We start from the raw sequence: 23,345 nt of genomic DNA, 5'->3' as shown, positions 1-23,345 counted from the left end.
CTTAGTGCACACACACAAACACACAGACGTGCGTGCGCGCACACACACACTCACACACACACAATAACAACCGGGTTTGTGTGTGAAGGTCAGGATCTCACAGAAAAAATGAGGCAGAGTGAGAAGAAGAGCAGGACCGTGGCAGGAAATAGTCCATATACACATATTCTTACATTATTTTCTATAGACACTCACACACACACACACACACACACACTTTCTATTTCTCTCTCCCACCCCCCACTCCTCTCTCTCTCTCTCTCTCTCTCTCTCTCTCTCTCTCTCTCTCTCTCTCTCTCTCTCTCTCTCTCTCTCTCTCTCTCTCTCTCTCTCTCTCTCTGTGTCCCAGTTCCTTCATTAGTCCAGCAAGTTTAATTAAGCAAGAGTGAATTAAACGATTCTTCCCAAGCTGCCGGAACCATTTAATAAGGCAAAGTTCCTGCTCTTATTTAACAGATTTCAAAAAGGCCTGGAGGGGAAGGAGAACTGAGTCAAACTTAGAGGAATAAGAGGGTTAGAGCAGCCATGATGGGGGAGGCACTTAGCCTACACACCAAAACATACACACAGACCTGCTCACACTAGCTCTCTCACACACAGGGACCACAGGCGCCACCATCTGGTATAGCTCTCTTATCATCTCTGTGTTTGTTTTTGGACCTCTAGGAGCGGCGTCTCCACATGTACGTAGTGTACTGTCAGAACAAGCCAAAGTCAGAGCATATTGTCTCAGAGTATATCGAGACGCACTTCGAGGTGAGTGACTCTTCACAGTACAATTACAAAGACAGTTTAAGAGCAGTTTAATCCCATTCAGGCATCGTTCTAGTCCAATTCCTCTTATTTCTCTAACTCTGGTTTGGGTTGTTTGTATCTTAAGTGCTCATTCTATATCTTTATTTATTTCTGACTGACCCAAACCTGCCCTTAGTTCTGTGTGTTCTATGTGTGTGTTGCTATGAGGAGCTAACCTGTCTGGTTCTGTAGGAGCTGAGGCAGCAGCTGGGCCACAGACTACAACTCAACGACCTGCTCATCAAACCAGTACAGAGGATCATGAAATACCAACTACTGCTCAAGGTGTGTGTGTGTGTGTGTGTGTGTATGTGTGTGTGTGTGTGTGTGTGCGTGTGCGTGCGTGTCTGCATGTGTACTTGTCCAAGCGCGTCCTGTGCGTATACAGGTGTGTTTGAAATCCCCCTGGAATATGGAAAATAACTGGTATAATTAGCATGATGTCATCTAGCCCTAGCTGATTTGAGTCATTGTGTAATGGAGCTGTATTGAATGACTTGTCGCTGCAAGAGATGGCGAGAAAGAAAGGCAAGAAGAAAGACAGATTAGGAGTGACTGGAGAATAAGCAGCCCGCCCCGCAGCATTGTGGGAGCTTTTACTGTGATTTAGAGATGAATATTGAAAGCTTTTGTCCCAAGAGTCCCAAGTCCTCTTATCAGCTCCCTAATCTCACAGTGGATAATATGTCGCTCTTACATTATGAAACACAAGATACAGTACAGTCCCATTTTGTTCAGTAATCCCTCCGAAACGTTCAGGAACTATTCTCTGATTGGCTCCCTCAGGACTTCCTGAAGTACTACACCAAAGCAGGAAGGGATACCTCAGAGCTGGAGGTGAGAGTTCTCCCAAAACCATGGCACAAACAGTCATGGTCAAAACATTTCCAATACTTACTTGTGATATTACTGTAAACTGCACACACAGAGTTTTCTCTCATGTACACAGCTCTGTTGGAGAAATCGGAAAAAGGACTGTTTCAAGTTGCAAACGATGATTATCTATCCCACACCATCTCTTTCTCTCTTTTTATTTCATGTTCCTCTTTCCCTATCTCCACCCCTCCTCTTCTCCCACCCACAGAGAGCGGTGGAGGTGATGTGTTTCGTGCCCAAGCGCTGTAATGATATGATGAACGTGGGCAGGCTGCAGGGCTTTGAGGTGAGATATCAGACACCAGACGCTGTTCTCCATTTGATGTTGTGTTTTCTAGTACAGTTGGCAAGCATGTATGAGATTACTGAAAACAGGTGGAAACCATTTTGATTATATCACTTGTCAAACAAAAACAATATACATGATGAGTATGAAAAAAGTATGCAAATGTATTCACTCACTACTGTAAGTCGCTCTGGATAAGAGCGTCTGCTAAATTAAAAAAATTTAAAATGTAAAATTAGTATGTTTTCCTTTATATCTTATCTTATGGGGGTCTCTCTCTCTCTCTCTCTCACACACACTCTCTCTCTCTCTCTCTATCTCTCTCTCTCTCTCTCTCTCTCTCTCTCTCTCTCTCTCTCTCGCTCTCTCAGGGGAAGATCACAGCCCAGGGGAAGCTGCTCCAGCAGGACACCTTTACAGTTAGTGAGCAGGACAGCAGCTTCCTGTCCCGCGCCAAGGAGAGGCGGGTCTTCCTGTTTGAACAGCTGGTCATTATCAGTGAGCCAATCGACAGGAAGAAGGGCTTCTCTCTGCCAGGGTACACCTTTAAAAACAGCATCAAGGTGAGAATGACAGAGTACTGTTTGTGTCTGTGTCTGTGTCTGTGTCTGTGTCTGTGTCTGTGTCTGTGTCTGTGTCTGTGTCTGTGTCTGTGTGTGTGTGTGTGTGTGTGTGTGTGTGTGTGTGTGTGTGTGTGTGTGTGTGTGTGTGTGTGTGTGTGTGTGTGTGTGTGTGTGTGTGTGTGTGTGTGTGTGTGTGTGTGTATGTGTGTGACCCCTGTCTCTCTCTCTGCTGCAGCTCAGTTGTCTGGGTGTGGAGGACCACTGTGAGGAGGACCCATGTCGTCTGGTCCTGACGTCCCGTGGGCCTGATGGGAGCGTGACGCGCTTCGTCCTGCAGGCATCGTCCCCGGAGACGCGGAGGGCCTGGGTCAACGACGTGGTCCAGATCCTGGAGACACAGAGGAACTTCCTCAACGGTACTCCTGCTGACTGCTAGGCCAAGGGCCATATACATAATGTGTCCCAAATGACACCCTATTCCCTATTTAGTGCACTACTTTTTCTCTGATGTTTACACACACAAGTATACACTGAGTGTACAAAACATTTCCATGACATAGACCAGGGTTCTACAATTCCGGTCCTGGAGGGCCGAAACACTTCTGTTTTTTATTTCTACCTGGTATTTAATTGCACTCACCTGGTGTCCCAGGTCTGAATTAGCCCCTGATTAGAAGGAGAGGATGAAAAACAGAGGTGTTTCGGCCCTCCAGGACCGGAATTGAAGAACCCTGACATAGACTGACCAGGTGAATCCAGGTGAAAGCTATGATCCCTTATTGATGTCACTTGTTAAATCCACTTTAATCAGTGTAGATGAAGGGGAGGAGACCAGTTAAAGAAGGAATTTTTAAGCCTTGAGACAACTGAGACATGAATTGTGTATGTGTGCCATTCAGAGGGTGAATTGGCAAGAAAAAATATTGAAGTGCCTTTGAACGGGGTATGGTGGTAGGTGCCAGGCGCACTGGTTTGAGTGTGTCAAGAACTATAACGCTGCTAGGTTTTTCACACTCAATAGTTTCCCGTGTGTATCAAGAATGGTCCACCACCCAAAGGACATCCAGCCAACTTAACACAACTGTGGGAAGCATTGGAGTCAACATAGGCCAGCATCCCTGTGGAATGTTTTTGACAAATTGTAAAGTCCATGCCCCAACGAATTGAGGTTGTTCTGAGGGCAAAAGGGGTGCAACTCAATAATAGGAAGGTTTTCCTAATGTTTTGTAAACTCAGTGTATGTTGTTGTAAAATATGATAAAACATTTCAGGATATTTTGAAGCTGTGTTTACTGTGTCAACTGCATGATTGTGTCTCACTTCTTCTCCCTCCAACTAACCTCCTGTCCTCCCCATCTCCTGTTGTCCATAGCTCTCCAGTCTCCTATAGAGTACCAGCGTAGGGAGTCCAACAGCCTGGGACGAGCAATGAGGGCTCCCGTGGCAATGTCCTCTGGCCTGCGACCCCACTCCTCGGCCTCCATTGACCGCCACCGGCTACCTTACTTGCGCTCCTACAACACCTCCCTGCCCTCCCTGCACCTGCCCAGCCAGGGACCCACTGCGGACACACAGGTAGGCACTAATAATACTCCGCTGTGTCCCAAATGGCGCCCTATTCCCTACATAGTTCACTACTTTTGACCAGAGCCTTATGGAATAGGGTGCCATTTGGGACATAACCCACTGACTGCACCAATGCACTCACAAGATTTCATCTGATGATGATCGTAGCAAGTGAAGATAAAATAGTGTTAGTAACTACTTGTAAAAATATATTTAATCTAATTACCTAATTATTTCTCTCTCTCTCTATTTCTCTCTTTCTCACTCTCTTTCTCTTATTCACCTCTCTTTTCTCTCTTTCAGTCCCCACTGTACCTTAGCAATGCGACACGCCGTCCCTCTCACCTCCCTCTGACCAGCCCTCTGCAGCTCACCTTGTCCCCAGAGGCCAGGCACTGCCAGGGGGTGTCCAACGGCCTGTGCCCCCCTGCCCAGCACAGCTCACAGGTATTCAATCACACTGCAGGGAAATACAATAAGAACCCACTAACTCCAACACTCTCAGTACAGCAGCGATATAGTATCTTGCAGGTTCTGATAAGTCACAACTCTAATCCACATTGACCAAATCCTATTTTGAGATCGACCACACATATCTACAGAAATATAATTAAAGCATGATTTACAGTACAGGAAAGTCTGAATTATTTTCCAACTTAGGACTCACCACAATGAGCCCGATATCTGTCATTAACCTCCCATAAACTCTCTCATCACTTCAGATCACAAAGAGATCAGCGAATGGTTTAGTTGATAAATAGCTCTTCTACAGTTAGGATGAGGGGAATAACTGTGAAGTCAGCTCTTTCCCAAGTTCTTTATTGTTTTATCATATTATTCCCCTGGCCATTGGCCTGGGTTGTCATGGTTGTCAGTGCTAGAGGGAAATGACTGGGCCAGTCCTCTCCTCTGTCTTAATGGGAGATATCCTGTTGTTGTTCCCAGCTGGGGATACCAAACTAATGGCACGCTGGCTGGCTGTCATATTGATCTGTGGTCAGTTCCTAGAAATACGATAGAAACCATAAAGATAAAGATTGCAGTCAAGTCCCTCAAGTCCCACTGATCCCAAGTCAGAATACTCTGAGGATTACTTAATCTTCAGCAGACAAACTGATCCCCAGTCAGTTTGAGGCAGGTTCAGGGTTAAAAACATTCCTTTGTCCCAATGTTCTCCAGTCAGTTCCCAGGGATAACTAGCCCAATGCCCTGACTGGTGGTTTATCTTATTTAGCCAGACGCTCACCATTAAAATGAGGAAATGGGTTTGATTGCTGGACTCTTATCAGAGAGGCTTGTCATGCATGTTTCCACACTTCATTTAGTTCCTCCTCCTCTCTCTCTCTGGTAGATGCAGAAAGGAGGATAGGGAACTTTTGGGGCCTTTGGAAAAAAGTGTAGTGTTGTCCTATCAGTGGGTTGATGAGGGCTATTTCAAACTGTTCTGGTGTGTTTGGAAAGAGATGTTGTATGCTACAATAGATATAGAGAAGGTGAGAGGACTGATAGCATTCTGTGTGAAGGCTGAGTGAGTTCAAACTGTTGGGTCACTTTCTCTTCCTGTCTCCATCCAGGGTTGATGTAAGGATAGGATCTTGCTTTAGAACCATTCAACATACCATCAGCTTTGTCTTTCCCCTTTCCTTTTTGCAAGGCTAGGTAGGGTCTCTATTTCTCTGTGTGTGTCTCTATCTTCCTCTCTTTCTCTCTTCTGTCTGTCTCTCTCTCTCTTTTTGTGTGTAGGACTATCTCTCTCTTTTCTCTCTCTCTCTCTCTCTCTCTCTCTCTCTCTCTCTCTCTCTCTCTCTCTCTCTCTCTCTCTCTCTCTCTCTCTCTCTCTCTCTCTCTCTCTCTCTCTCTCTCTCTCTCTCTCTTTCTCTCTGGCACTGGTGCTAGGGCCATGGGATCTTGAGTGTTGTTATCAGGCTTGTTTTGTGCTGGGCCCTTCCTGTAAAGCCAGTTCGTTCACTGTCTCTCTCTGGCACGCTGAGCACCGACAGACCGACCAACCGGAGGTCCTGAGATTGAGAGCTCTGCTCACTGTGTGGAAATGCAGGTGATCCAGGAAACAAAGGAACTCTGAATCCATTAGAAACCATTCAACTTAAAAGCATATGGTATATTCCATTCAGTTCAGTTCCATATGACTTCATTAACCTCCTCAGGGACAATAAGGAAGAAATTGCCATAGCACAAGTCAACAATTACCTACTTCCTCCTATACACAATATACAGGCCTCCTTGTAACACAGATACAGACTTACATTACATCATTACATTCAGAGACTGCACAGATGTACAAACGGAATATGTTCAGACTTAAATGTAATAAAGGCTTTGATATAAAAGTTATTGACACATTAAGCCTCTTGGCCCAGGTATGACTCCACTATGTGTATGTAACTGAACACACTGCCTCTGTCTTCTCCTGTCTTCTCAGGGTGGTACTGACTGGTACCATGGAGCCATGCCGGGGGAGGGAGGGGCTTACGCAGCGCATCGCTCAGGCAACCTGGATCAGCTGACAGAACTCTCTCTGCATGAGCATGAGTGCTGATAACCTGTGACTTCACAGACTGAATGAAGGGGTGTAGGGTGAAGTTGCCGCTAGACGCTGATCTTAGGTCAGTTTAGAATTTCCCCCAGATTAGGTTTGGGGGATGGGGAAGCTGATCCTAGATCTGTACCTAGTGCAACCTTCACCCCAGAGCGAATGAGGGGCAGGCTGAGAGAGCCCTGGTTAGCCTGGCTCCACTCCACTTAGGACAGGCAGGGGGCCTGGGGCAGGGTCAGTTCAGACAGTTTCACTATCACCACTCTTGTGATTACCCTAATATAGCTCTATATTACGATTACTATGGTATCTTTTTTGGTTGATATTTCTGTCATCTTATTATATTTTCTACTATTTTGAAACCTCTACTTACTATTGTGATGTGAGAAGTGAAGCAGAAGTGCAGCCCTCGTGGTGTATCTGTGAGAGAAGAGGAAAAGTAAACGATGGTCTCTGATGTTGACAGTGTGTTTGTGGGTGAATGTTGGTATGTGTGTGTGACTGGTGGAATGCAACTGCGATGCAACGGTTGCTATTCACACTGCACATCGTTTCCACAGTACAGTACCACTAAGTTTGTCATGAGTTTATACAGAATTCAACTTGATATGGTGACATTCTTAACACCATTTGTTTTCATATAGAAATAATAGACATTTGGGAACTACCACTTCTAAAGTCGCCAGCTCTTTCCTGTTGCTTTTTCTTAAACACGGGGACCATATTACCATTATGCTACTGCTTCGTGTGACAGCTTTTATCACTTTGCACAACAAGGAAAGTAAACACCAGCGGGGAGGAAATGACATATCTATTCTCTGTCTCTCTTCCTAAATAGCTGAAGAAAGCACACGTAAACTCACACAAAGCCCACTCAAAAATGAAGGAGAGAGGACAAGGGAACAAAGATAGAGGCGGTGCTCATCTGTCAGTCATCATGAATGTAAATAATCTGCTATGGGATCATATCAATAAAAATGTTTATGAAACACTGTGCTGCTGTTTCTCCCCCATCATACTTCTGGTCTTGGTCATGGTCATGTTATGTTATAAGACTGACAAAAAGGAACTGATAGTGAGATGACTTGAATATCCTGGAAAACCCCAGAATGCCCATTTCCTTCACGTAGCCTACACACTAACTGTTGCCTTTGTGAAATGAATACTTCCACCCCACAGGAACAATACAAAAGTGAACAATAGCACCACTAAGCAAGAGAAATTCGATGTATTCAGTATAAAACTAAACAATATCGTTTCACACATCCATTGGTGATTTGCTTGGTTCCTTGACAGTCTTTGGTAGGAGGGACCTGGAAAAAATACTTAAGGTATTTAGCTCCCTCAAATGGTGAGTTGAGGGACAACTTTAAATGCTCAAAATAGGGCTCTTGGTGATAAATGGCTACGTGAAGATAGAAGATGCTCACACTCATGTTCAAATATAGCTTTTCAGGTGAGATGCTGAGGTTTCTGCCAGTGTATTTCAGATTTGGGAAGAATTTGAGAAATAAAACGCCAACCGGGGAATGGGTGGGATCATAAATTGCCACCACAGCTAAATTAAAGGACACCGCTATCAGCTGGGGGCCAATAAACACAGGACATTCCTTCTTGGTTAGAGCTCTATGTTGCTATACGACTATCCATAGAGAGGAGATTATTAACTGGCTAAACAGTAACTGACAACAGTTGACAAAATGGCTAAACAATCATTTGAATTATCATTGCTGAAAGTGTTCAGTCTTTTTTATTGTTTTATTTAAATGAAATCAAGCTCAGTTTGTTTTACTCAAATGTAGTTTTGTTTATTTCTGATTTTATACTCATGTAATGTAGATCAATGTCAATTGAATCACACTATTATTTTAGCTTTCTGACAACCAAATACATTTTATTATATCAATATAAATGTCCTAAAAATACACACTTAAGAAATAAGCCCAATAAGCCAATACTTTTTACTTATCCAGAAGAGAATTTGGTCCTTCCCCTAAGGATTAATTAATAACACAATCATTTCTAGTGTAGTGTTTATTATTGAAAACTGTAACACTGCAGTCAGATATTCTCTACTGGCAGACTGAATGAAAATAACCATTGTAAACAGCATTATCTCCATAATTATTTGTATTCTGACTTCCTCCCTGATATCTTTGGTCATTCTCTGATACCAGTTATCTCCATTAGGGGTCCATGAGAAAGGAATATTCAACCTCCTCAGCTCTTCTGCTTTTATTGCCAATCTCCACACAGGCAGTCGTGCTGAACAGAACAGCCTCTGAAGATCACAGGCCTCCTGCTGGTGGCCCAGTGGACAATGCTGGCTACAATGACCATGACAAACATGTTGTCATGACAATGGTTTGATGGAGTAAAAGTTTGTGTGTTTGCAAGCAGTCTATTTCTCCAGAGAAAGGCCATTGAATCCCTGGTCTGCTCTTGACTCTGTCTCCACACTGACCCTTCTGTCTTTCTGCTCTTTCTGAGGGTCTCCACAACACGCTGACCGCGAGTCACTTGGCTTTTGATATTTTCTCTACTCTTTCTTGATGTTCCTGGCTGGTCCTCTGGTGCCACCCTGTGGCTGTGGAGCCTCCTGTTGGGGGCCCTGGCTGTCGTGGCCACTCCTACCCTGGTGGGTCTTCTTGTGTTTTGTCAGGTGGTCACTCCGCATGAACCTCTTCCCACATGACTGGCAGCCGAAGCGCTTCTCCCCCGTATGTGTGCGCAGGTGCCTCTGCAGCTCGTCTGAGCGTGTGAAGTTCTTCCCACAGAAGAGCCAGCTGCAGACGAAAGGCCGCTCCCCGGCATGCCAGCGCAGGTGGGCCTTCAGGTGGGAAGTCTTCTTGTACACCTTGCCACACTCGGGCAGGTGGCAGATGTGGAGCCTCCTCTGGCCTTGTTCCTCAGGGTTGGCTGGAGCCCCTGTGCCCCCAGAGGAGGCCTGGCAGTTGGGGCACTTGCAGCAGCGTGTGGAGCCCAGCAGGCCCTTGGAGGAGCCTTGGAGGAGGGCTGAAATCTGAGGCTGGTTCTCCAGCCCCAGCTGTCTGCCCAGGGCAAAGCGGTGAGGGTGGTGATGGTGGGTCTGGCCATGAGGTTGCTGATGACCATGGGGGCTGCTGGTGGTCTGGGGCAGGCTCCACCACTGCTGACCTTCCTCTGTATGCCGACCAGGGTGGTGGGGGTGTCTTGTTGTGGAACCTTGAAGGAAGTTAGGAAAGTTCTCCCCCATACAATTGTGCTGGTGGTGGAAGTATGGGGTATGAGAGCTACCCTGGACCTGAGGAGCGGGCATCTTCACTGGGGGGAGCTCAAAGGCGTAGGCAGCCGGGGTGGAGGAGGGCTCAGCAGGAGGGGTGAGAGGCAGCTCATGGAGGGGGTGGTGGGTATGGGGGTGAAGGCCCAGTCCGCTCTGGACGTGTTCAGGAAAATGTAGTTTTGGCACTGTCAGAGTTGCCACCTGTTGGACCCCTAGACTGGAGCTCTGGGCCACTTCACTGCCCCACATCTGGAGCATCCCAGTCATGGAACTCATGGTCCCCTCATAGCAAGAGTGTGGCCGCTCCTGCCCCACTCCACTGCCCCCCAGTCGGGCTTGGCCACAGGCTCTGGCCAGGAAGGAGGAGAGGGGATGGGGCCCATTCTCAGGAGAGGAGCTGGGTGTGCGGTCCTGTGGGGTATAGAAAGAATGGATGACATGCTGTACACTATTGAATTGGATATTCTTGAGCACAAAACCAGATACAAAATCAAGATATTATAGTGATAACACAGAAGTTAGACCTTCTTTCTAATGTGATAATATAGAGAAACTATAGAACAGTGGTGACCTTTTACTGTGGACCTCTACATCTCTATTTCTAAATGATATGTTATAATTGTACTGATGTTGTCAATGTATTTAATTAACTAAAATTGAGTAAATATTTTAAGGTAAAATACTGCTAACAAATTAAACCAGACGAATTACTAGAAAGATACTTGGAGAAAATGTATCAATAATCGCACTTGACACTCTCAAAATTTACTCTAAAGTAGGCTAACACTGAAATGACTCTCCCATACCGAGATTCCTCTAAAAACATTTAAAACAGATTTTCCTCACCTGTAAGAAAGGGTTTAGAAAGTGGTCGGTCCCCGGCAAAGCGGCCATGACTTTTTGTGTGTCTCCACTGCGCGCTTCTGCGGCCAACGTAGCTTTTTAACTGGTCTCAGCACAAGCGCAGCACCGAAACAAAATCTAGAAAACAGGTTTGTCATCCAAAGTCAGACTCCTTTTCTGAATATGTTTTTTTTTACCTCATAATGTGCTTTATATTGTTGTGAAGAAACAAAAAATAACATCGAATAAAAATGTATTGTAGAAATGATGAATTCCGAAATCCGGGCTCCGGCGCTATCCTTCTGCAACCTTGACTTCACTGATTGCCTTGAACGCTATGACTGGATATCCTTTGAAGTGTGTGTGTGTGTGTGTGTGTGTGTGTGTGTGTGTGTGTGTGTGTGTGTGTGTGTGTGTGTGTGTGTGTGTGTGTGTGTGTGTGTGTGTGTGTGTGTGTGTGTGTGTGTGTGTGTGTGTGTGTGTGTGTGTGTGTGTGTGTGTGTGTGTGTGTGTGTGTGTGTGTGTGTGTGTGTCAATGAGAGGGTTATATTAATCTCGCCCGGGCGCCCGTGTAGGCGTGTTTTGCATTGGCTCAAAGTTAAATTGATTGCATTCGATTTGGAACCGGGCTGCCTCCCGGGCGTGAGCCATGTGCCCCGTTAAAAGCCCACGGCGAAGTCGGCTCAAAACAAAAGTGACGTATTTAAGCACATGTAGTAGCATAATTAGTAGGATTCTGTGTTTTCCCATACGAAGGTGATTGTGTTTGATATTTGTTCTAAACGCTCTATCTTCCTTCCCAATGAAAAATAGTTAGAAAACATTTCAAACATGTATTTTATGGAAAAGAGCTGTTGTATGTTTCTGGACGATGCACCATGCTGCACTGTTGACAAAATGACAGAGTGGCACAGATTACTGTTCAATTTGAGAATGGCGCTCCTCCCTCCCCGCTTTCTCCCGATTACGTGACGGGCCTTTGCCTGGTGCCCTGCAGCTCAGTATAATCGAATCCGCCCAGTGAGTGCCAGAGCGAGAGAAAGAGAGAGGGGGCGAGGGACAGAGACATTTACGATATAGTTTACCTGAATAATTTACCCTTACAAAAAAAGATTGCAGTTTTGAAACTGCAGTAAAAGTGCAGTAACTGCAGTCGACTGTGGTATTTTGGACGCAGTAATTGCAGAATAACTGCTGTGTAGCTCAGTTGGTAGAGCATGGCGCTTGCAACGCCAGGGTTGTGGGTTCGTTTCCCACGGGGGGCCAGTATGAAAATGTATTCACTCACTAACTGTATGTCGCTCTGGATAAGAGCGTCTGCTAAATGACTTAAATGTAATACTGCACTCTAACTGCAGTTACACTATAAAATTACTCCAGTATAAAAACACTGTGTTATTTTGGACGCAGTTATACTGCACTCTAACTACAGTTATACTGCAGTGTACTGCAGTTATACTGCACTCTGACTGCAATCTTTTTTTGTAAGGGTTAGGCCCTATTAATTTTTTGTTGATCCCTCATGTGAAGAGCAGGTGATTTTCACAGTAGGCTAGTCTATAGGCTACAGTATATAGGCATATATACCGTATATAGGCTACAGTAGTGTAGGCTATATGAACATCTGAGGGAATATTTTTTATTTGTGCCGAATTAGCCTGGTTTCACTAATGGCCAAATATCCACAATTTGTATTTTTATGATAGGCGGCCTACTACTATATCATTGCAAGTATTTGGAAGTTCTTTGAGCTGGTGGTTAACGTTTTTTGGGTTTCTTTCTTGATTCTGTATAATAATCCAAGATCAAAGCGCCCCAATAGCATCTGAAAATCAAGCAAACTGAAGGTCTTTGAAGACCTTCCTCCCCGGGTTCAAGTGAAGGCCATATCTAATCATATTGCAAATGCAGACACAACAGTTTGCACGTGGTGACCATTTTGCGTCTTCAAAGGGCTCTCCAAGAGGTGTCAAGTGATATTTGCATAGCAACAAATAACAATCCCATCCCATCATAATCTCAATGACAACTAACAGGACATTTCTCTTTTGTATTAAATTTCAAACTAATGATTTTGTCACTGTTGCTTTAAGTCAATGAATAACTTTTGTTTATTTTGATTGTGTCTATTCTGGCATTTTTATACATTTTCTTTCCTTACTAGTTAACTATGACACCATATTTCACTCAGCAGTCAATAACAATTGTGTAGTTATTTGTCAATTTTTTTCATCCATATCTCTTTTCCTTGCATTTCAGTTTCAAGATGTATCCTCAGAAATTGAATGGGCAATTGGCATTTCATTTTAAGGTATAAGGTTTGCTTCTTCTTCCAGTCATATCTCCATGGCATCCCATCATACATCTATATTTGCACCAAGGACTGTGACATCTATTATGACAAAATGGTCATAACAGATGTGAGGGTCAGGATCTCCCTGTGCCAATAAACCTAGAGAGCAATTAGGCTATTAGCTGTTAAAGACAAATGAGGGTCAGTTAAGAGGCCATGATGTTATATGTTATGTCTTACTGTATATGCCCATAACTGCTGTTGGAAACATGATTGTTTTGATCCTAACTTTTTTTTAAATGAGTTGAAAATCTTTTGGCAGATTTCTTCTACGTTTGTCAGGAATACACCTGGATCCATATGGATCTCTCCCTGCTCTCCAGCTTTCCCTGGGTTCCAGAGGCAGGGGCAGGGAGAGATCCCAGGGATCACTAGAACAGGCTAGGTGGAGAGGTAGCGCATCACATCAACAAACAGGCTTTCATACCTTTCTCTCTGGCATTAATGAGAGAGAGGCCTTGACTGAAATATTGACGCTCCCTCCTTTGGCCACCTCCAATGTGAACACTTGATTCATGTAGTGAGTGAATGAGTGGAGGAACATATGGTTTTGTGGTTTCTCCCTTGAGCTCAAGGGCATGGTTTGTGTTGGACACTGCCCACTGTCCAAATCAAATCACATTTTTATTTGTCACACGTAAACAACAGGTGTAGACCTTGCAGTGAAATGCTTACTTACAAGCCCTTAACCAACAATGCAGTTTTAAGATAGAATACCAAAAAAAATACAATATGAAATAATACTAAATAAAAGTAACAAAAAATTAAAGAGCAGCAGTAAAAATAACAATAGCGAGGCTATATACAGGGGGTACTGGTACCGAGTCAATGTGCGGGGGCAATGGCGCAGTGGTAACATCGCAGTGCTAACTGTGCCACTAGAGATCCTGGTTCAAATCCAGGCTCTGTCGCAGCTGGCCGCGACCGGGAGACTCATGGGCGGCGCACAAGTTGTCCAGGGTAGGGGAGGGAATGGCCGGCAGGGATGTAGCTCAGTTGATAGAGCATGGTGTTTGCAACGCCAGGGTTGTGGGTTCGATTCCCACAAGGGGCCAGTATAAAAAAATATGTATTCACTAACTGTAAGTCGCTCTGGATAAGAGCATCTGCTAAATGACTAAAATGTCAAGGTAATTGGGGTAATATGTACATGTAGGTAGAGTTTTTAAAGTGACTATGCATAGATAATAAACAGAGAGTAGCAGCAGCGTAAAAGAGGGGTGGGGGGCAATGCAAATAGTCTGGGTAGCCATTTGATTAGATGTTCAAGAGTCTTATGGCTTGGGGGTAGAAGCTGTTTAGAAGCCTCTTGGACCTAGACTTGGCGCTCCGGTACCACTTGCCGTGTGGTTGCAGAGAGAACAGTCTATGACTAGGGTGGCTGGAGTCACTGCCATACCAGGCAGTGATGCAACCAGTCAGGATGCTCTCGATGGTGCAGCTGTAGAACCTTTTGAGGATCTGAGGACCCATGCCAAATCTTTTCAGGTTCCTTTGGTTTTGTTGTGCCTTCTTCACGACTGTCTTGGTGTGCTTGGACCATGTTAGTTTGTTGGTGATGTGGACACCAAGGAACTTGAAGCTCTCAACCTGCTCCACTACAGCCCCGTCGATGAGAATGGGGGTGTGCTCGGTCCTCTTCTTTTTCTTGTAGTCCACAATCATCTCATTTGTCTTGATCACGTTGAGGGAGAGGTTGTTGTCCTGGCACCACACAGCCAGGTCTCTGACCTCCTCCCTATATAGGCTGTCTCGTCGTTGTCGGTGATCAGGCCTACCACTGTTGTGTCATCGGCAAACTTAATGATGGTGTTGGAGTCTTGCCTGGCCATGCAGTCATGAGTGAACAGGGAGTACAGGAGGGGACTGAGCACGCGCCCCTGAGGGGCCCCCGTGTTGAGGATCAGCGTGGCGGATGTGTTGTTACCTACCCTTACCACCTGGGGGCGGCCCGTCAGGAAGTCCAGGATCCAGTTGCAGAGGGAGGTGTTTAGTCCCAGGGTCCTTAGCTTAGTGATGAGCTTTGAGGGCACTATGGTGTTGAACGCTGAGCTGTAGTCAATGAATAGCATTCTCACATAGGTGTTCCTTTTGTCCAGGTGTGAAAGGGCAGTGTGGAGCGCAATAGAGATTGCATCATCTGTGGATCTGTTGGGGCAATATGCAAATTGGAGTAGGTCTAGGGTTTCTGGGATAATGGTGTTTATGTGAGCCATGACCAGCCTTTCAAAGCACTTCATGGCTACAGACGTGAGTGCTACGGGTCGGTAGTGATTTAGGCAGGTTACATTAGTGTTCTTGGGCACAGGGACTATGGTGGTCTGCTTGAAACATGTTGGTAATACAGACTCAGACAGGGAGAGGTTGAAAATGTCAGTGAAGACACTTGCCAGTTGGTCAGCGCATGCTCGGAGTACACATCCTGGTAATCCGTCTGGCCCTGTGGTCTTGTGAATGTTGACCTGTTTAAAGGTCTTACTCACATCGGCTACAGAGAGTGTGATCACACAGTCATCCAGAACAGCTGATGCTCTCATGCATGTTTCAGTGTTACTTGCCTCGAAGCGAGCATAGAAGTAATTTAGCTCGTCTGGTAGGCTCGCGTCACTCGGCAGCTCGTGGCTGTGCTTTCCTTTGCAGTCTGTAATAGTTTACAAGCCCTGCCACATCCGACGAGCGTCGGAGCCGGTTCAATCTTAGTCCTGTATTGACGCTTTGCCTGTTTGATGGTTCTTCGGAGGGCATAGCGGGATTTCTTATAAATCTCCGGATTAGTGTCCCACTTCTTGAAAGCGGCAGCTCTAGCCTTTAGCACAGTGCGGATGTTGCCTGTAATCCAAGGTTTCTGGTTAGGATATGTACGTACGGTCAGACAGCTGAGGTTGGGAGGCTATGCATCTTCTGAATTAGAAAACTTTATGGCCAGTTGTTGGAATTTTTGCTTGTTGTGGGATTATACACAGAAGACATAAGTAAACACAGAATTGAAAAGATAATGAAAATCATACAAATGAGCATGAGAGGGAATTGGGATCGACTAGACTAGAACAGTTTACAGAGAGATTGCGTTCCGTCTTTGGTGTTAAATCCATCCTTTCCTGAGGGAGTATTCAGAATCTCATCATGTCATAACTGCCCAGCCTGAAGGGCCATTATAAACCAGATCCGTCTGTAATGTGCCCAGCTGCTTTGGCCATCTGCACCGTCTTTAAAGCCAGTAACTCACCAGGGCTTTTGTTGTCCTGCTTTTACTACTGTCTGTGTCATAAAGCTGATTTCACACCCATGGTGTTGCCCTGAATGGGCCACCATCACCATGACCCCACATCTTGAACTTAAACCTGACCCACCCTTCCAACCACCCTCTCACCACAGAACCAAGGGAAATCAGTTGATACAATGACAGATGGGTTTTGGGCTGATTTTCAGCATTGACACAGTTGGACTCAGAATAGTGGCTAAGAAGAATCTTTGAGACAACACTATTGTAGGAGTTCTATTGAATAGAGGAGAATAGAGAGGTTAGGTATTTTTGAAACCCTGCATGCTTTCTCCAAGCTTCCTTTCTGTATCCTTCTGCAGTGGTGGAAAAAGTACCAAATTGTCATACTTGAGTAAAAGTAAAGATACCTTGATAGAAAATGACTCAAGTAAAAGTGAAAGTCACCCAGTAAAATACTACTTGAGTAAAAGTCTAAAATTACAGTAAATGTAATTGCTAAAATATACTTAAGTAACAAAAGTAAAAGTATACATTATTCCAAATTCCTTATATTAAGCAAACCAGACGGCCCAATTGTCTTGTTTTATTTATTTATTGATAGCCAGGGGCACACTCCAACACTCAGACTGTCACGATCGTTTACGTACGAGACGGACCAAGGCGCAGCGTGATAAACGTACATTTTATTTAAGTACTTAACACACGACAAAACAACAAACAAACGATACGTGAAGTCCTAGGTTACACAAAACAAACCTTTACGGAACAAGATCCCACACAGACTGGTGCCAAACGGCTGCCTAAGTATGGTCCCCAATCAGAGACAACGAGCTACAGCTGCCTCTGATTGGGAACCACCCTGGCCAACATAGATCTACACGATCTAGAAAACACAACATAGAAAATATGACATAGAAACTCCACACCCTGGCTCAACATTTAAGAGTCCCCAGAGCCAGGGCGTGACACTACCCCACCCCAAAGGCGCGGACTGCGACCGCGCCACACAAACACAACAGGGTAGGGGCCGGGTGGGCATTCCGCCTCGGAGGTGGATCCGGCTCCGGGCGTGACCACCACTTTCTCTCCACCTCCCCGTTGCGCCCCTGGTCTGGTCTGGCACCGCTGACTGGAGCTGGACCCGACGACGGTGGATCGATCTGTACAGGCTATGGACTGGAGCCGCTGGCCGGAGCTGGACTGGGCACAGGTGGAGCGGATTGCTCTGGCTCCGGAGTGGAGCAGCTGACCGGTGCCGGACCAGGCACCGGTGGAACAGGCACGGGCCGTGCCGGACTGGACACACGCACCACTGGCTTGGTGCGGGGAGCAGGAGCGGGCCGGACCGGGCTGACGACGCACACCACTGGCTTGGTGCGGGGAGCAGGAGCGGGCCGGACCGGGCTGACGACGCGCACCACTGGCTTGGTGCGGGGAGCAGGAACGGGCCGCACCGGGCTGACGACGCGCATCAATGGCTTGGTGCGGGGAGCAGGAACGGGCTTGACCGGGCTGACGACGCGCACCACTGGCTTGATGCGGGGAGCAGGAACGGGCCGGACCGGGCTGACGACGCGCACCACTGGCTTGGTGCGGGGAGTAGGAACGGGCCGGACCGGGCTGGCGACGCGCACCACTGGCTTGGCGCGAGGGACAGGAACAGGCCGGACCGGGCTGGCAACGCGCACCACTGGCTTGGTGCGAGGGACAGGAACAGGCCGGGCTGGACTGGGAACACGCACCACTGGCTTGGTGCGGGGAGCAGGAACAGGCCGGACCGGGCTGGCGACGCGCACCACTGGCTTGGTGCGGGGAGCCGGAACGGGCCGGGCCGGACTGTGGAGGCGGACTGGAGGTTTGGAGCGGAGAGCTGACACAACCCGTCCTGGCTGAATGCCTACTTCCACACAATACGTGTGAGGCATCAGCACAGGACATACGGGGCTGTGCACTCGTACTGGCGCTACAGCACGTGGCACTGGCGCAGGATATACGGGACCGAGGAGGCGTACTGGAGACCACGAGCGTTGAGCCGGCACACCCCGTCCTGGCTGAATGCCCATCTTTGCACGACACGTGCGTGGTGCTAGCACAGGACGTACAGGACTGTGCCGGAACACTCGCGGCACAGTACGTGGCTCCGCATAACACGGAGCCTGCCCAGTCACATGCTTCCTAGCCTGAGTACGGGGAGTTGGCTCTGCTCTAACCCTAGGCTCCGCCAACCACCCTTTTAGCCCCCCAAAACATTTTCTTGGGGCTGTCTCTCGGGCTTCCTCCTCGGCCGGTACCCTCTGCGTTGCCGCTGCTCCTCTCTATAGCGCACCTCCACAGTCTCCTCCCAAGGACGGCGATCCATTCCGGCCTGAATCTCCTCCCAAGTCCAGGATCCCTTCCCGTCCAGGATCTCCTCCCAGGTCCAGGCTGTCTGTTCCTGGACACGCTGCTTGGTCCTCTTTTGGTGGGATCTTCTGTCACGATCGTTTACGTACGAGACGGACCAAGGCGCAGCGTGATAAGCGTACATTTTATTTAAGTACTTAACACACGACAAAACAACAAACAAACGATACGTGAAGTCCTAGGTTACACAAAACAAACCTTTACGGAACAAGATCCCACACAGACTGGTGCCAAACGGCTGCCTAAGTATGGTCCCCAATCAGAGACAACGAGCTACAGCTGCCTCTGATTGGGAACCACCCTGGCCAACATAGATCTACACGATCTAGAAAACACAACATAGAAAATATGACATAGAAACTCCACACCCTGGCTCAACATTTAAGAGTCCCCAGAGCCAGGGCGTGACACAGACATCATTTACAAAGGAAGCATGTGTGTTTAGTGAGTCCTCCAGATCAGAGGCAGTAGGAATGACCAGGGATGTTCTCTTGATAAGTGCGTGAATTGGACAATTTTCCTGCTAACATTAAAATTGTAATGAGTACTTTTCGGTGTCAGGGAAAATGTATAGAGTAAAAAGTACATTATTTTCTTTAGGAATGTAGTGAAGTAAAAGTAAAAGTAATATAAATAGTAAAGTAGAGCAGGGATGAGTAGTGATGTAGCTCAGTTGGTAGAGCATGGCGTTTGCAACGCCAGGGTTGTGGGTTCAATTCCCACGGGGGGCCAGTAAAAATAAAATAAAATAATGTATGCACTCACTAACTGTAAGTCATTCTGGATAAGAGCGTCTGCTAAATGACTAAAAATGTAAATGAGTACAGATACCCCAAAATGCAAATTAAGTAGTACTTTAAAGTATGTTTACTTAAGTACTTTACACCACTGTCCTTCTGTAAGATCACTAACATCTTCAAAGAAACCCAAGGATGCAGATATGAGATAATTAGGCTACTCTATATAGCCATCCTAGCCTGTCAACAGTGGCATCCTGGAGAGGGCCTGGTCGGTTTTATATGATGGGCGGAAAACATGACTCTGAATTCTATTGGAATATTAAACAGCTCTACGGAGAGTGTAGCTTCATCTGTAATGCTGATTTTGTAGAGGAATCAGATTTGTTTTGGACTTACTCAAACAACTGAATTAAATCTCAAAGAAATGCTTTGATCAAATCAAATCTGTGATTTTATTAGCCTCCTCATATGCCAGACCTCTCTGATGGGCTTGTGTGATTCATTAATTATTAATTTCTTAAAGATTATTTCATATACACATTTTATATTAACGTAATTCATGATCTGTTATATTAAGGTTAATAAAATGTGGAAGCACCACATGTAAAATCAGGAAGTACTCCTTTCATCCAAACTCTCTCTGCAAACTAATCTATGTTCCGTCAACAATTTAGTCAATTATGGAAATAGACTTTGTGAGGTCAGCATCAGAATCATAGTGGGGGAGTCTGAAGTGTACATCACTGAGTTGTATAACACATAAACCATATAAGAACAGTATATGAGAGACAGGTGAAGACAACCTAAGGGACAGATCCAAATTTACTGGGGGAGGAGTGGTCCAAAATAGGGGAGGTTTTTCAAACTTTATTTTTGCTTTGGGGAGGATTGTGTGGTTTTTTATTGAGCACAGGGGAGGGTAGTGAGTTTTTTCCCTGGTTTACGTTCGCTCTTCTGCTCGTATTTTCCCTATAAACAATGGCTGAACTTATATTTGATATTACCCTAATAAAGTTTAGAAATGTTTGTGAAGGTTTGGTATGGTGTGGCTATTATTAAGCTTTAGCTACTGCAGGCCTATGATATGAAGGCAGTGTGCCCTGGCGCTCCAACTGACTCCGACAGTTGAACTCGAGGTGAGGAAGACTGTTTCAGGCCTACCAGAGTTACTCCTATAATCTAACAATATAATGCTTATCTATATTCAAAATATTCAGATAAAAAATGTATTAATTACCTTCCATCTGTACGTCTATGTCTGTATAGCAAACGGAAATGCTATCGGTGTTGTAGCATGACACTGGCATATATCTATCTCTCTGGGGTTAGGCCTAAGCTTCTCATCCTTTATATATATATATATATATATATATATATATATATATATATATATATATATATATATATATATATATATATATATATATATATATATATATATACAGTTGAAGTCAGAAGTTTACATACACCTTAGCCAAATACATTTAAACTCAGTTTTTCACAATTCCTGACATTTAATCCTTGTAAAAATTCCCTGTCTTAGTTCAGTTAGGATCACCACTTTATTTTAAGAATGTGAAATGTCAGAATAATAGTAGAGAGAATTATTTATTTCAGCTTTTATTTATTTCATCATATTCCCAGTGGGTCAGAAGTTTACACACACTCAATTAGTATTTGGTAGCATTGCCTTTAAATTGTTTAACTTGGGTCAAACGTTTCGGGTAGCCTTCCACAAGCTTCCCACAATAAGTTGGGTGAATTTTGGCCCATTCCTCCTGACAGAGCTGGTGTAACTGAGTCAGGTTTGTAGGCCTCCTTGCTTGCACATGCTTTTTCAGTTCTGCCCACAGATTTTCTTTAGGATTGAGGTCAGGGCTTTGTGATGGCCACTCCAATACCTTGACTTTGTTGTCCTTAAGCCATTTTGCCACAACTTTGGAAGTATGCTTGGGGTCATTGTCCATTTGGAAGACCCATATGCGACCAAGCTTTAACTTCCTGACTGATGTCTTGAGATGTTGCTTCAATATATCCACATCATTTTCCTTCCTCATGATGCCATCTATTTTGTGAAGTGCACCAGTCCCTCCTGCAGCAAAGCACCCCAACAGTATGATGCTGCCACCCCCGTGCTTCACGGTTGGGATGGTGTTCTTCGGCTTGCAAGCCGGCCCCTTTTTCCTCCAAACATAATGATGGTCATTATGGGCAAACAGTTCTATTTTTGTTTCATCAGACCAGAGGATATTTCTCCAAAAAGTACGATCTTTGTCCCCATGTGCAGTTGCAAACCGTAGTCTGGCTTTTTTATGGCGGTTTTGGAGCAGTGGCTTCTTCCTTGCTGAGAGGCCTTTCAGGTTATGTCAATATAGGACTTGTTTTACTGTGGATATAGATACTTTTGTACCTGTTTCCTCCAGCATCTTCACAAGGTCCTTTGCTGTTGTTCTTGGATTGATTTGCACCAAAGTACATTCATCTCAAGGAGACAGAACGCGTCTCCTTCCTGAGCGGTATGATAGCTGCGTGGTCCCATGGTGTTTATACTTGCATACTATTGTTTGTACAGATGAACGTGGTACCTTCAGGCATTTGGAAATTGCTCCCAAGGATGAACCAGACTTGTGGAGGTCTACAATTGTTTTTCTGAGGTCTTGGCTGATTTATTTTGATTTTCCCATGATGTCAAGCAAAGAGGCACTGAGTTTGAAGGTAGGCCTTGAAATACATCCACAGGTACACCTCCAATTGACTCAAATGATGTCAATTAGCCTATCAGAAGCTTCTAAAGCCATGACATCATTTTCAGGAATTTTCCAAGCTGTTTAAAGGCACCGTCAACTTAGTGTATGTAAACTTCTGACCCACTAGAATTGTGATACAGTGAATTATAAGTGAAATAATATGTCTGTAAACAATTGTTTACGACTTGCCAAAACTATAGTTTGTTAACAAGAAATGTGTGGAGTGGTTGAAAAACAAGTTTTAATGACTCCAACCTAAGTGTATGTAAACTTCCGACTTCAACTGTATCTACCTCAATTACATCGTACCCCTGCACATCGACTACCCCGTGTATATAGCCAAGTTATCATTACTCATTCTGTATTTACAATGCCTTCAGAAAGTATTGAGTGAAGGAAAAGAGAGTGAAAGGATACGAAGGTGCTGTAAAGAACCCAAATGTAAGACCCACAGTAGTTGTGCATGGGTAAAATCACTGGGAAGCCAAGCCAGGAAAAAATAGCCATATTACAACCTTTGCTCTATAACCTGTTAGTTAATATGCCTTGCCAACGTGATATATATGCAGCTGCTCGGCCATGGAAACCTCGACAAACAGTTATTGTGCTGAAGGTGCTTCCAGAGGCAGTTTGGAACTCGGTAGTGAGTGTTGCATCCGAGGACAGACGATTTCTACGCGCTACGCGCTTCAGCACTCAGCGGTCCCGTTCTGTGAGCTTGTGTGGCCTAACACTTTGTGGCTGAGACGTTGTTTCTCCTAGACTTTTCCACTTCACAATAACAGCACTTACAGTAGACTGGGGCAGCTCTAGCAGGGCAGACATTTGATGAACTGACTTGTTGGAAAGGTAGTGTCCTATGACGGTGCCATGTTGAAAGTCACTGAGCTCTTCAGTAAGGCCATTCTACTGCCAATGTTTGTCTATGGAGATTGCATGGCTGTGTGCTCGATTTTATACACATGTGTCACGAGAATTTCTATCTCTAATTAATCAAACTTAATGCTTTGAATAATTCCCAGAGGGTGTAAGGCTCTGGTTTAATCATGAATTAAACGAAGGTCCGCAACCAACAAGAATGATCTGTATGTTTTAATCATGGAGAGCTCTCCTGCCAAAAAATACATATACAGC

The 23,345-nt window shown here is 45.3% G+C and overlaps 2 protein-coding genes across 2 annotated transcripts in view; one reads left to right on the top strand and one right to left on the bottom strand.

The window, feature by feature from the left end:
• The window catches only part of LOC311134163 (rho guanine nucleotide exchange factor 25-like), a 56,882-nt gene extending 49,248 nt beyond the window's left edge, over positions 1 to 7,634 (top strand). The window contains exons 8-16 of the mRNA XM_084167773.1: positions 667 to 756; positions 988 to 1,080; positions 1,582 to 1,632; positions 1,880 to 1,957; positions 2,329 to 2,520; positions 2,756 to 2,936; positions 3,893 to 4,095; positions 4,390 to 4,533; positions 6,527 to 7,634. Coding sequence (XP_084023899.1) covers positions 667 to 756; positions 988 to 1,080; positions 1,582 to 1,632; positions 1,880 to 1,957; positions 2,329 to 2,520; positions 2,756 to 2,936; positions 3,893 to 4,095; positions 4,390 to 4,533; positions 6,527 to 6,643 — 1,149 coding nt within the window. The 3' untranslated portion in view covers positions 6,644 to 7,634. The remainder of the gene's footprint in view (positions 1 to 666; positions 757 to 987; positions 1,081 to 1,581; positions 1,633 to 1,879; positions 1,958 to 2,328; positions 2,521 to 2,755; positions 2,937 to 3,892; positions 4,096 to 4,389; positions 4,534 to 6,526) is intronic.
• Positions 7,635 to 9,179: 1,545 nt separating this feature from the next.
• LOC311134003 (transcription factor Sp5-like) lies at positions 9,180 to 20,708 on the bottom strand (the record flags this gene model as incomplete). Its single annotated transcript, XM_084167619.1, has 3 exons — positions 9,180 to 10,313; positions 10,749 to 10,825; positions 20,702 to 20,708. 3 exons carry the CDS (start codon positions 20,706 to 20,708, stop codon positions 9,180 to 9,182), a joined length of 1,218 nt encoding a protein of 405 aa, XP_084023745.1.
• Between the last annotated feature and the right edge of the window lie 2,637 nt (positions 20,709 to 23,345).

This window comes from Coregonus lavaretus (assembly GCF_964263955.1).
Source record: "Coregonus lavaretus genome assembly, chromosome: 8".
In the NCBI taxonomy this organism is placed as follows: Eukaryota; Metazoa; Chordata; class Actinopteri; order Salmoniformes; family Salmonidae; genus Coregonus; species Coregonus lavaretus.
The sequence above is the reverse complement of the archived record's forward strand: the minus strand, read 5'-3'. Positions and strand labels throughout refer to the sequence as shown.